A 13,827-nucleotide genomic window follows, 5' to 3' on the forward strand; every position below is an offset into this window, starting at 1 on the left:
GGGACGTGACTCCGGCGGCGGTACCGGGGGGTGGGCCCGGCTGAGTCGGCTCCGGGGCTTCGGGGGAGGTGGGGTGGTCCCCACCCGGGCATCGCGGGGATCGGGACGGTGCCAACCCCGCGGGCACGGAGCTGATGGGAGGGCTGGAGCAGCTGTGCAGGCAGGAGGAGGTTGTGCAGCCTGAAGAAGAAAAGGCTCCCGGAGACCTTAGAGAAGCTTCCAGTGCATAAAGGGGCTGCAGGAAAGCTGGGAAGGGGGTTTTTCAGGGATGGGAAAACGGGGAACGGTTTTAAGCTGGAAGAGCGCAGGTTTAGATGAAATTCTTTGGTGTGAGGGTGCTGAGCCCCTGTCCCAGGTGTCCCAGAGAAGCTGTGGCTGCCCCTTCCCTGGCAGTGTCTCAGCCCAGGTTGGATGGGGCTTGGAGCAACCTGGGCTGGTGAGAGGTGGGACTGGATGATCTTTAGGGTCCCTTCCAAGCCAGTCTGGGGTTTTTGGATCTACAGGGGCTGATCCGAGCTACGGAGCACCTGACCTCGGTCGAATGTACAAAACCCTTAAATAACACCTGATCGAAATTTCCAGTTGTGATGTGGCAGATGAAGCACAGGAAGGTGATGGAGCAATGCAGCACAGCAAGTTTAGAGCCCTAAAGCCCATGCCCCGTTCAGCATACTTCACAGCAGAGGTGAAATTAATCCCAAGGAATGAACAGGCAAGTTAACATTCATGTTTTTGTGGTCCCTGGCATTATTGCAGATATTATCATCACTATTTATGGAACTGTACTGTATCTTTGACCACTTTCCAGGGCTGTTTTACCCTGAGCCAGAGGATGACATCTTCACCAGGCAATTGTGCTGGGAAATGGTACAAAATTGAAAACAGATGAAATTGACTTCACAGGCAGGATTGGGTTTCGGATACCCATCTTTCACATGTGTTCCACCAATTCTCCACCATCCTCTCTGCAGCCTGTGCTTGCTTCAGGGTGACTTAGGGCAGTGTGGCCAGACTGGTTCTGTGTCCCCCTGTGCCCCGAGAGTTGCCCACAGAGCCCCCTCCCCTCTCTGCAGGCATTCAGGGGGGGGTGACCCCATCTCTGTCCCTGCCTCCTGCTTCCCGACCTCCCTGAATCCCCTTAGTAAGTTGTCTCCTGCCCGTGGGGGACCCAGGATTGTCACCTGGAACAGTTTTGGGAGCTGTGGCTGGACCGGGATGAGTCGAGCCGTGACCTGGAGAGGGAGCCACACTCCAGGCTCTGCCCGCTCCCTGCCTGGAGGTTCCGCTCCCCTTCGCCCTTGGCCAGGTTTTCCCTGGATGTCCAAGTCCCCATTACCATGGACCCGGCACTGTTTGCCAAAGCTGGACCCAAGCAGAGGATCAGCTGAGTGTGAAGAACACCTTTGGGTAGCAGAAGTAAGGTTGAGAGCAGCCTTACGGTTTCCTACTGGAAGAAAAGCCCCAACTTTTAATGTCCTGACAGGAAAATGGAGACCTGAATTTATTGGATCCTGGCACCCTCTCCATCATTCTAAAATATCTTTATGTAGTTGACTTTCTTTTCCAGGAACAATGAAAGATTTTGTCTTCCCAACTGTTAGGCTTGGCAGATCCTTCTAAAGGAAAACATTAGCCCCTCTTACCCTTCTTTTCTCTGACCAAAACGATTTATGCAACTGCTGTGACTGTGGAGGGGTTAAGGTGTAAGAAGGCTCATTACTGATGTAATGGTTGTCTTTCAATGGCAAAATCTGTAAGTGATGTGGGCACTGAAGCTGCCCAAACCTTTCTATCCAGCCAGGCTGCTGCTTTGATTCCTCCTCACTCTTGGTGAAGGACTTTGGAAGCAGCTTTTTCAAGCCAGAGAGTTTCAGTGCAGCATCCTTGCTCTTCTCCCTTATTCCCCATCCCACCCTTTCAGCCACCCTGTGCCCATCCTTCCTGGAGGGAAGGCAGCTTCAGCAGAATCCTCACCAACACCCCTTTATGTGCTGTGGGGAAAGGCAGACAGCAATTTAATCTTGTTCCCCAGCTCTTCTTTGCCCAGTGAATGCATCTCCCACCCTGGGATCTGGCCATTTAGCAGCACTCTGGCAGGGTTCAGACTGGAGCTGCCCCTCTCTCTTTCAATGCCCAGCAGAATGAAGTGATTGATTTTGTTATTTCTTAGAGTGCAAGGAAAGACCAAATCTCCGTGGGATGTTTTTAAAGCTGCTGGGAAAGGGGTCCCGGGTGGTGTGTGCAGACTTGGCCTTGGGTAGTGCAAAAGAGCTGCCTTCGGAGACACAAACCCGAGTGGTTTCTGCTACTGTTCTGCTGGGTTTCCCCCCTCCTCTGCTCGGGGTTGGACACAGCTGGTGGGAGGGATTTCTGACTGTCAGCAAGAAAAGAAACAAGAGAGCATGTGAGGGAAAGGAGCTAGACCTGGGAAAGGCAGGAGGGAAGTTTTGCTGCTCCCTTGAAATGCAGGGGAGCTGCTCTCAGCGTCTGCAGGAGGTGCTGGATGCCATCTCCGGAGGACAGTGAGGAGCTGCAGCAGCAGGATGGCTTCAGCTGTGCTGGTGGGGTGACCCAGGACACTGCCTGCTCCTGGAGGAGCCCTCGGGGAGGTGAACTTCTTGTGGTGCAGGAGAGCACTGTTCCTTTTCCCCTTCCCTTGCTGAGTGCTGGTTTTTATGCTGTGACTCCAGCTAAACCCACATGGGGCTTCACTGCTGGACAAAACCCAGGTCTTGTGAGCCACCAGGTCTTTGGGCTTTGTCGAGAAGCAAATGCCAGAAGGAAAAGTCACTTCAGTGCATTTCACGACAAGCAAATGAGCATAAGAAGCCAGGTTTGGTTTGGGGAAAAACCCAGCAACAATCTGCACTATAATCATTTCCCACGGACTGAAGGAGCTCGCTGAGCTGAACCCACATGGGAGGAGGAAGCATCTAGGAGTCTGCTCTCCCTGAGCAGGAATTCCCACAGCATTGTCCTCTGCAAGAAAAAAGAAACTGGCAAGTTGGGAGCAGGAGACAGCCAAGAGTGTCCTCCTGTGAGGAGCAGGAACTGGGAAGTGGTGCTTGAGAAGGAAGTGAGGTTTTTCCAGGCACCCACTGGGAGCACCTTGGCAGGGACAGAGGAGCTGCTGGGATGGAGTTTCATGCGGTGGCACTGTCACTCATCCTTGCCCTGCAAATACCTTCTCTTGCTTCTGGGAATACACTTCAGCCCCACATGTAAGTAGCAAGAAAAGAGAAACGGAGTGGGTTTTGTAAAGCAGAAGCTAAATGCAGTGTTTTAAGAGAAAGGGTGAAGGGAGGAGCAGAGGGAGTGAAGGGGAGGGAGGGCTGGTCTGGGTTTCTTTATCTGGTACCAGATGTGCATAAAGGTGAATAGAAATCTGAAAATCTGGGTAGTCTTTGCTTCTAGGAGCTCACACTGGTTTTAACTGAAGTGTTGCTGTTGTGTGAGAACAGGAGATAATTGTGTAAATTGTTGGCCCTTTCTTCACAGACTCACTTTTTTTTTTTTTTTTTTCCACTTTATGTATTTTTTCTTACTGCATGTTTCCTTCCCCCTTTGCTGTTACTCTAGCAGCATGTAGTCTGTTCTTTTTAATTAGATTTTACAGTTACAGTTTGGTGTTAATCACTTGGCTTCTTTGGAAAACTTCCTTGCAAACTTGGTCCCCTGCCAGAAGATGATGTCTGGATGCAGGGGGATTGCTCTAATTCTTTTTTGTAAATGAACCCAGTGTTGCATGGTGTGCTAACTCCAAGCTGCCCTCCCTGCTGTTTAAACTTTGTGATGGCAAAGGAGGCTTTTTCAGCAGATAAAGGCTTGGCAAGGAGATGCCTCCTCTCCCCGTGGCAGAGATTTTGTGCTCCTTGGATGAGACGCTAGGGATGAGCTGTGTGCCAAAGAAAATGCCTGGGAAGTGCTGTCCCTTCCCAGGGGGGGTGCAGCCGGTGCCTGTCACACACACACACACGAGGGGCACACGGGAACCTTTCTCCACCGACATCAGTGACACCAAAACCGGTGCCGCCTCCAGCCTTGTTCTTGTCCTTCCTTTCATCTCCTTTGCCCGGAGGTGAGGGAGGTGCCCGCGGGCTGAGAGCAGAGGAGGTCCCGGGGCAGGGAAACTCCGCTCCATCAGCTCTCAGCTCTGCCTGGATGGAGGCTCTCGGGGAATAAAGCAGCTCCTCTGGCCCTCACCATTAGTGCCGGGGCTGTTGTGCGGGTGAAGTGATGTGTGCGGAGCTCTGCGAGCCAAGCAGCTCAGCAGTGGCCACATGTGGGGACGGGGGGAGGAGGTTTGAGAGCGAAGGCAGAGGGGGAAGGAAGGAAAGATGCCATTAATCCCAGAGGCACTGCCAGGCTTGCTGGAGGAGCGGTGTGATTGAACGCCCTGCAGCAGGCAGATGCCAGCTGCAATCTCTATGCTTCACCACTTCCAAATTATTTAGCTTAACTTCTTTCATAGAAAGTGTTTGCTTTTTTTTCTTTCTTTTTCTTTTTTTTCTCTTTTTTCTGAAAGCTCTTAGTCCCTTTTGAAGAACTGAAAGCAACTGAAGCAGTCCCAAATAGTGAACGGCTCAAAACTTATGAAGTCAGGGACAAGTGTTGCCCTTTTCATTTCAGTTCAAACTACTAACTTGTGTTTGGGTAAAAAGAGTTAGGATTAGAGAAGAAATAAACTTGCAAATGGTATTTTCCTCATTTTCTTACTCACTGCATCATATTTATTCACGTAATATACGACCTTAAGGAGATGAAGCTGCCCACAGCTGGTGCCTGTGAAGATGCTGGAAGCACCACAGCCCCCCAGCAGCGTGCAGCCCCTTACCCCTGTTTTTCTCTGCCAGGCCAAACGTCTGTGCTGAGCAGGAGCTGGCAGTGGTGGGACACCAGCAGCCCTGTGTCCAGGCCTTCACCCACACTGTCAAAGTCTGGAAGCAGAGCTGCAGGGGCCGGCAGTGGTGCGCGGGCTACGAGCGCAGGTACGTGGCTGCCTTCCAGCCTGCTCTGCTCCTCGAGGGATGGAAGTTGGCTGTAAGTGGGGGGTGATGTGCTCTGAACCCACGGATTAGCTGTAAAGAGTAGGATTTATTAGATGCTTTATTAGTTATCTTCTTCTGTTGGATGCTTTTCTTGGCTAAAACCAGGAGACTACGAGAGAATTTTCAACCAGTTCAAGTTCATCCAGCTGGAGGGGTTTCTGACCCTACCTGGCATCTTTGTGACACTGAAAGTCTTGACACTGTTCAGGAATTCCCAAAGAGGAGATTAAACCCCTTTTGTTCTAAAGAATCTGTGTTGTTGTGGGGAGCTGTTTCCAGTCTGCTGACGGTGTGTTCCATCTGCTTCCTATCAGCATGCCATGGGCGTGCAGCGACCGAATCCCATCACGTGCACTGTTCCTGCATCTTTAAAGGTCTCAGCTTCAAAGCAGAGACAACTCAGTGGCCCTGTAAAGTTTTACAGAGCTGGGTCCCAGCGAGGTTTGTTGTGCATAGTCTAAAACCCATAATAAACCAATGTGTCTGTGATGCAAGTGATGCTCTGGGAGCACGAGTGCTGCTGTGGTGCTGGGCAGCAGGTTTTGCTGATGGGTCCTGGCTGCCTTTTAGCACCGTGAGCAGGACTGTGCTCAGAGGAGCAAGCAAGGGGAGGTTGCAGAAGGGCTGTGAACACGTGCAGCAGTGCAAATAATGCACTTTTCTTACCTACACAGCAGCCAAACTGCACCGTGCCCAATCTTCCAGACTCCGTCTCCTTTTCCGGCCTCGTTAGGCAGTTACAAGGCTCTACAAAATGATAATGATAGTGGTAGTTTCAAAGAAGCATCTTGGACAAGAGAGAGCTTTTAAGTCTTGACTTCAGGAATTCTTCCTAACCTGTAATTGCCAGTAATTATCTTGGTGATGATATCTGTAATAACGGAGCAAAGAGAGTCCATCTTTTGACAGCGTCTCAAGAAAGGACTTTGAAATGATGGGTGCCCTGTCTGCTTCCACTTCAAAGGCTGGGAACTCTGCAGACCCAGCTGCCCCTTCAGTTCTCTGCTCTCTGCTTTTGGCATTGCAAATGAAGGAACTGAAATGAAAAAACTTCTGCCTTGCTTCCTTAGAAGACTCAGGACAGCCCAGTGCTAAAACTCATCCTGATGAAAACACCCAGGGGAAGCCCAGAGGTGCTGGAAGGGATTTTACTCAGGGAACTGGAGAACCCAGTGCAGCCAAACCTTTCCTCAGATGAGGTTTTGCCCTGCATCCCCTGACTCTAAACTTCTTTTGGGAGATGCCATCACAGCAAGCTTATTCCAGTAGCTGGGAGATCTCTTGCCAAGCTCCCTTGTGCCCAGCAATCGAGGGCAGTGGAGCGAGCAGCCTGGTGTGGATGGGGATGCTGTGACCCCCCCCCTGCTCCCCCCCTGGATCTGCTCCAGTTGGAGCCATCCCTGGCAGCTCGGGAAGCCTATTAACAGCTTCAGGATCTGAAACACACAGGCCTGGCCTGAAACTGGCCCCCAGGTCATGGACACGACTGGGAGCACCCAGCACCTGCAATCCAAGGATCTGGGCAGTTCCCTGCAGAGCTCCTGCATGCCCCAACCAGTAGCAGTTGTTTTTGTGAGGGTTTTATCTGTGTAAAAAGGACTTGAAAGCAACATTTCCTAAAAATCAGCACAAACCTTTCTCTGCAGCCCCAGGACACGAGTCCTGCCAGTGCCTGCTCCTGGGTGGGTGAGCAGAGCATCCCCTGGGCTGAGCTTCTCCTTCCTCCTGGGGAAGGGGGGTGCTTGCTGCTGGCTCTGCCACTGTCCCCAGGTAGGTAACAAGAGAAGGTACTTGCTCAGCCCTCAGCAGTGAGAACTGGAGGGATGACAGCTCTGCTCCAGAGGGACTGGAAGTGGATATTCCAGCAGCAGGACCCAGCAGGGTTTTTAAGCCTGGGTTCTGTAAGTTCTGGCTCATTCAACATTTTCTGTGCCAGGGACTCCTTAAAACGCAAAAGAAAACAGAAACGTTGAAGATAAAGTATCTCCTCTGCAGTTCTTTCCAGTCTGTAACATCCAGATACCAGCAGGCAAGTGAGGCTGTCAAAATATTTGCATCTCCTTGAGAACCCACTTGGGATGACTTAAGGAGCTGATGTGCCTGATAGAGCCCACCAAGATGAGGTGGTTCAGGGGGCTGCTGGGGGCAGAAAGGAGCCCAGGATTAAAAAAAAAAATTCTTTCTAATATCCAATCTGAACTTTCCCCGGCACAATTTAAGACCATGCCCTCTTGTCTTACTGAGAGTTGCCTGGGAAAAGAGACCAACCCCCCCCTGGCTCCATCCTCCTTTCAGGGAGTTGGAGAGAGCAATGAGGTCTCCCCTGAGCCTCCTCTTCTTCAGGCTGAACAGCCCCAGCTCCCTCAGCCTCTCCTCATAGGATCTGTGTTCGAGTCCTGAGCTGCCCCACATTCAATATTTTTCCTACTATTTCTCAGGCTACCTTTCCCCCCTCATTTCCGAGGCTCATTTCTGAGCCAAGGCAGGGCAGATGGAGGAGCCTGCTTGCTGCCATGCACTCTGTCTCCTTTGGGATGAAAAGGATGGAATTTTCCAGGGTGAAACCTGCCCTGGATGCTTAGCACAACTCTACACCCTTCATGTGCTTCCCAAACGTGCCCTGGGCTGGGACACAGCTCTTGGTACCAGGAGGATCCAGATGGATCTGTGCTGGCTGGCGCTGGGGGTCTGTAAATTGCTTTCTCAGCTGCTTCTGGAACACAAACCTTTCCTTCATAATTTGTTAACAGCTCATCCAAAAAAAAACCAAAAAAAACCAACCCAAAATGGTGTCTGCTTTTCTCCTTCTCAGCTGTGGCTCCATGTGCTGGCACAGCAGAGCACCCAGAGGTTCCCTTCATGGGAATTCAAGGTTCACCGTTTGGTTTTTGGGGTTTTTTTGTTGTTTTTTTTTTTTTTTTTGTAGAAACATTGAGACAAAATCAAACAACTCGACTGAGTTAGGATAAATATTTTCAGGGGACATGCACAACACATCTGCTGTGCCAAATACTTGTTGTTGTTTGTCTGATTTGCTTTGTTGGAGTGGTTTCATGTGGTGCCAGAGAAGCTTTTTAAAAATCAGCTTCAAAGGTTTTGTCTGTGTTTCACTTTTCACGTATACAAAACATCAAATTTCCAGGAAAGAAGTGTCACTTTTATTTATTTATGCTTCAGATCAATCTCTGCTTTTTTTCCCCCAACTCCCTCCCTGGCAGTAACTGGTAGGAGTTGTTAAAGAGACCTCCAGCTTCTACCTGAGCAGTGTCCCTGCTGTGGCTACCACTCCTGGAGAGGTGGCCACCATCCTGTCCCAGCAAGATCCAGACAAGTTTTTAGCTCACCAGCCCCTTGCAGAGAGCTGCTCGTGCTCACTGATGCTGCACTGAAATTCCTGCTTTATGTCAAACTTCAATTTTCTCTGTTAACAAGTAGCTTGAGAGAGGAGTTGAGAGCTGTGAAATTGTTTAGAAAAGGAGAAAAGTGCCAGAGGTTTTATGAGGACCCTCCAGTCTCTTGTCTTCCCAATTAAAAACAATTAAGAAGCATTTCCTTAGCATCATTGCTAGAACAGGTGGAAAGAAACATCAGTGCACTTGAGAACCAGATTCCTCTTATTTACACCCAAACTAGAGTTACCACTGCTGTTCTTTCCAGCTTCCTTCTCTGCAGGAGCTGATGTTGCCTGGCTTGGGCTCTTGTTTTGTTGTCTTTCAGGACGGGGTATTACACAGGCTACAGACAGAGGTACCACCTCAACTACCAGACTGCCTACAGGTGCTGCCCGGGCTGGTCCCAGCGCGGGGGGGACGCCGGCTGCCTGCACCGTAAGTGTCACCACTGCCTGGCACTGGGTTTGGGCACTCACTGCCAACCCCCTCTCTGCTAGAAATGCTATGAAAATGGCTTTCAAAGGATCTGGCTTTTTTCTGTTGTTGCTTGCTTTCTTCTTTCTCCTTTCTTGTTTCTTCTTTCTTCTTTCTCTCCTTTCTCCTTTCTTCCTTCTTCTTTTCTTCTTTTCTTCTTTTCTTCTTTCTTCTTTCTTCCTTCTTCTTCTTTCCTCTTTCCTCTTTCCTCTTTCCTCTTTCCTCTTTCCTCTTTCCTCTTTCCTCTTTCCTCTTTCCTCTTCCCTCTTCCCTCTTCCCTCTTCCCTCTTCCCTCTTTCCTCTTTCCTCTTTCCTCTTTCCTCTTTCCTCTTTCCTCTTTCTTCTTTCTCCTTTCTCCCTTCTCCCTTCTCCCTTTCCTCTTTCCTCGTTCCTTCCCTCTTCCCTCTTCCCTCTTTCCTCTTTCCTCTTCCCTCTTCCCTTTCTTCTTTCCTCTTTCCTCTTTCCTCTTTCCTCTTTCCTCTTTCCTCTTTCCTCTTTCCTCTTTCCTCTTTCCTCTTTCTCCCTTCTCCCTTCTCCCTTCTCCCTTCTCCCTTCTCCCTTCTCCCTTCTCCCTTCTCCCTTCTCCCTTCTCCCTTCTCCCTTCTCCCTTCTCCCTTCTCCCTTCTCCCTTCTCCCTTTTTTCTTCCCTCTTCCCTCTTCCCTCTTCCCTCTTCCCTCTTTCCTCTTCCCTTTCTTCTTTCTTCTTTCTTTTCTTCTTTACTCTTTCCTCTTCCCTCTTCCCTTTTCTCTCTTCTCTTTCTCCTTTCTCCTTTCTCCTTTCTCCTTTCTCCTTTCTCCTTTCTCCTTTCTCCTTTCTCCTTTCTCCTTTCTCCTTTCTCCTTTCTCCTTTCTCCTTTCTCCTTTCTCCTTTCTCCTTTCTCCTTTCTCCTTTCTCCTTTCTCCTTTCTTCTTCTTATCATCATCATTACCATTATCAACTCATTCTATTTTATTTTATTTTATTTTACATATTTTTTTAAATTCTTATTATTTATTGTAGCAGTGTGTCAGAGGGTTTTCCTCTGGCTCCCCAGGAAGGGCCCTGTATTGCTGTCTGGTTCTGGAGAATTTCCTCATTGCAGCCTGAAAGGACTTTCAGAGTCACATCCATTTATCCAGTTGCCAAATGCTACTCAATGTTGAGCATCAAGCCTGAGCTGCTGTTTCAGAGGGTGCCATGGGCAGAGGTTCTGGAAAGCTGAGTGGACTTCTTATTACAAATGCAGTGATTGGTGCCTGGCTGCTGGCTGGGAGCAGCTTTCCCAAGAGCTGCTTCCTTGGAAGGGGCAGCACTGGGATACCAGCACAGGCTGAGGAACTGGGCTTGGAAGCTGCAGGAGCTCTGCCTGGCAGCCTGTGCTCACTCCCTGGAGCATCCTCCCTGGCTGTTCCCCCTCCTGCAGCTGACAGCAGGATTCCCCCATGGTTTTCTTTGCAAAGGGAGGTTCAGCTGCTTTGGCAAGGTGTGTGTTAGGTACTAGATCAGTTCTTTTTAAAGCTCATTGAGCTGGAGATCCCCCTGCCAGAGGTTGGAGATCTTCATCCTCCCCTCTCTTTGCCCAGGGTTTGGGTTCAGGTCTGATGGGATCTTGTGGGGGATGTGACAGCACCAGCCCCAGAGCAGAGAGGGAGCTGCAAGCAGGGGCGAGGTGGTGCTGGCACTCAGGAGCTTGGCAGCAGAGACCCAGGACCTGAGGCTTTTGGATTCCGTGGCTGATTTTGTTCCTCCTTTGTGTTTGCTCCATGTAATTCCCTGCACAGCAGGCATGGAAGTGTCTAGAGGCTGGGATGTGTGTTCAGGGCTGCACAGGAGTCAGGCCAGGGACGTGCAGATAGTGGGATACAAGATGATTTTAGGCTTTTACTGCAAAAGGCAGAGGCAACATTATCCCCACAGGCCCCACATTTCCCCTTCCCCTCCAGACTGCAGTGCCTGACATGGGAGGCAGATGCTGCCCAGCTCCCAGCTCCTTCCCCTAAACACTGCTGCCACGTCCAGCTGGGGAAATGTTTCACTTCAAACTCTGCTCCTGAGATGTTGAGAGCAAAGTAAAATCTTCTCTTGAATCAAACCAAGGTTTATCTGAGCATAGGCAGAGAAAGAAATGTTGCCATGCATGCAGAATGGCACCTGCTCCCTCTGGTATATTATTATTATTATTATTACTATTATTATTATTATTATTATTATTATTACTACTATTATTATTTTTACTACTATTATTATTATTATTGTTTTTACTACTATTATTATTATTATTTCTCTGCCTCCCTGCATAAAGGAGCTCTGATCTTTGCGGAATTGAACTGGGCTGTGGATTCTTGCCCTCAGCAGAGAAAAGCAGGTTTTTTTTTCAAGCAGTAGGCAGGCAAAGCAACAAAGCATCTGGGATCTGTCCTGCCTTGCATCCAGGGAATGAAAGGCATCCGTGTCCTGTGCCTTTGTAAAGGCCTTTTTGGTTGTAATTGACCTCCAATGTAGGAAAATGTCTCCCACAGCTCAGCAGCTTTTGTTCTGTAAAGAGGCTGCCTGTACCTTCCATGGGCTTTGATGCTTGAAGCAAAGGTTTAAAAAAAAAAAAAAAAAAAATAGAAGGAAAAAAAAAAAAAAAAGGTGTGTCTAGCAACCAATCTTTATTCTTCCCATTGAAACTCCTGCAACACAGGAGAGCAACCCCACTGTGCCAGAGGAAACTCCCCAGGTGCCTAATAGCCATTGTCAGCCAGCAGATAATAACCTCGGATGAACTCAGAAAAGTGCCTTCTGTGATGATTTTTGCTGCCAAGGAAGTGAGTAATTCCATCCAGGAAGGAAGCAGAGGAAAGGAAATAAAAGTGCTCAGGGCAGACTCTCAGCTCATCACCCCCAGCAGCAGGAGCAGAGCCCCAGGACTGGGGATGCCTGCACCCTGCAGAGCCCCCTGCAAGGAAAAGGAGAGGCAGGGGCAGATTTTTTTGGAGACAGGAGGCTTTGGCTCTCTCCATTATTTCAGATTTGCAGCCCAGGTGATGGACAAGCTGTTGGTGGTTGTTTTCTTGCCCTGTGTTTGTCATCTCTCCTTTACAGGTGTCCTGTTTGTGTCTTTGTTGTGCATCATTCCCAAGAGCAGGAGAGGTGGTGGAGGCTTTGCAGCCTGGCTATAAGCTGAGGAACAGGTTCCAAAGTCCTTGTTTCTGCCCATTATCCTTTGTGTTTCACAGTGAGAAGGAGGCTGCCAGGATCAGTTAAATGATGTTTTAGCAGGAAGGACACAAACTGAGGCCACCCTGTGCAGGTCCCCTCCTGCTCTGGTGGCTGCAGAGCTGTCCCAGTGACTTTCAGCTTCTGCCTCACCCCAAGAACTCAGAGCATCTGAAATAATATTCCTGGGACAAGCAGCTGGTGTAAGTTTGTCCCCTTCCTGAGAGTTTATTGCAGTTCCATTGCCCTCTGTCCTGGAGCATTCACCCACTCAGTCCCCTTTGGGAAGGCAAAAGGTCAGAAGTCAAGATCCTCTCTGGATTTTTAGGATGGCATCAGGTTCTTTCCCTGCCTGGTTGCTGATAGATTGACTTTCAGACTAATCTTCAAGTGGCCCCTGAGATGCTACTTAAATTCCACATGGGCTCAATAACCCAGCTCAAGCCCTTGCTGATTAGGAGAAGGGGTCTGCATGTCTGGTAATCCCCAGGGGCTCTATTTTCAGCTTCAGATGCTGAAAACCTCAGTCCCACCAGGTCTGAGCTCTTGGTCTGCATGGAGGAGCTGGAGCTCAGCCACAGACATTGTGTCTCTGTCCTTGGGCCAGCCCCTGCCACCTCCAGAAATGCCCTGAGGAGGAAAAGAAGCACCAAGGAGAGCAATAAGTATGGAAGAGGCCAAAGAGGAGGCTGTGGCTGGAAGATTTAGCACTGGGGAGCTCTGCAGGAGGTGTGGGTGCCAGCTCTGCCCTGCAGCACCCAGGGGTCCTGCTGGGGATGGAGGCTGAGGTGTGAGGGGCTCTGCAGCTGGGAGTGGGGTGGAAAGACCCCAGGTGATCTTTAACTAATTGGTTTTTAATGGCACAGCCTGGGTGAGCACAACCTGGCCAAGCAGGGGTTTAGCTTCTGCTCTCCCTACTTGTTCTTACCCTCATTTTTTACCCAGGCCTCATTAGGATGATGTTTTGCTTTGGGTTTTAGCTCAGGTAGAGGCAGAGCCCTGTCCTTGGGTAAAGAGGCAGAATTAATGTTCATTTGATGGAGGAAATATCAGAGCCTGAGACGCCCTGAAAACACCCCCCCCTCCGAGCATCCCCAAGGGCCCAGAGGAAAGCAGCTGAATTTTAATCGCCTCATTAAAATCAAAACTTTTATTAGTCACAAATGGCCTATTAAAAGGCCCCAGAGTGAGTTACCCCACACTGCACTGCCCTGCCTCCTGCCAGCTCTGCTTAGCTTGAGCATCTCCTCCCAGAGCAGGGGCAGAGCTCCCAGCAGGACCCAGGGCTGTGCCTGGCCAAGCCCAGGGCTTTGTGTTATTCCAGAGGGGACCCTGGGGCTTTGTATTATCCCAGGGGGTACCCCAGGGCTCTGTGTTATCCCAGGGGGACCCCAGGGTGCTGAATTATCCTGTAGGGGAATAGGATCCAGGCCAGCCCAAGGGGAGCAGCTCCTTAAGTTGTGATACAGGTTGGAAGGCTGGGCAGGAAATGTGTTCAGTTAACAATTTAATTTCCCTATTAGGCTGCCTTTCCTTTGTACATCACCTCCTGGCTCCTGGAGGCTCATTGTTTTGTCAGCTGAAAGGCTTCGACTGAACTTCTGAACCTTTCCCCTGGGATGGAGCCTGGCACTGGGTAAACTTCCAACACCCCCCTGGGAGATTGTCCTGCTGGAACTGGGTGAGCCCACACCTTGGAGGAGACCTCTCCATCCCTCTGCTCCTAAATCAG

At 50.0% G+C, this 13,827-nt stretch overlaps 1 protein-coding gene across 1 annotated transcript in view; it reads left to right on the forward strand.

Moving 5' to 3' along the window:
• Positions 1-3,105: 3,105 nt before the first annotated feature.
• Positions 3,106-13,827, forward strand: part of MEGF6 (multiple EGF like domains 6) — a 75,367-nt gene continuing 64,645 nt past the window's right edge. Inside the window, exons 1-3 of the mRNA XM_071766746.1 lie at positions 3,106-3,221; positions 4,854-4,988; positions 8,766-8,875. Of these exons, the coding sequence (XP_071622847.1) occupies positions 3,136-3,221; positions 4,854-4,988; positions 8,766-8,875 (331 nt within the window). The 5' untranslated portion in view covers positions 3,106-3,135. The remainder of the gene's footprint in view (positions 3,222-4,853; positions 4,989-8,765; positions 8,876-13,827) is intronic.

Source organism: Heliangelus exortis, chromosome 23, assembly GCF_036169615.1.
Source record: "Heliangelus exortis chromosome 23, bHelExo1.hap1, whole genome shotgun sequence".
Lineage (NCBI taxonomy): Eukaryota > Metazoa > Chordata > Aves > Apodiformes > Trochilidae > Heliangelus > Heliangelus exortis.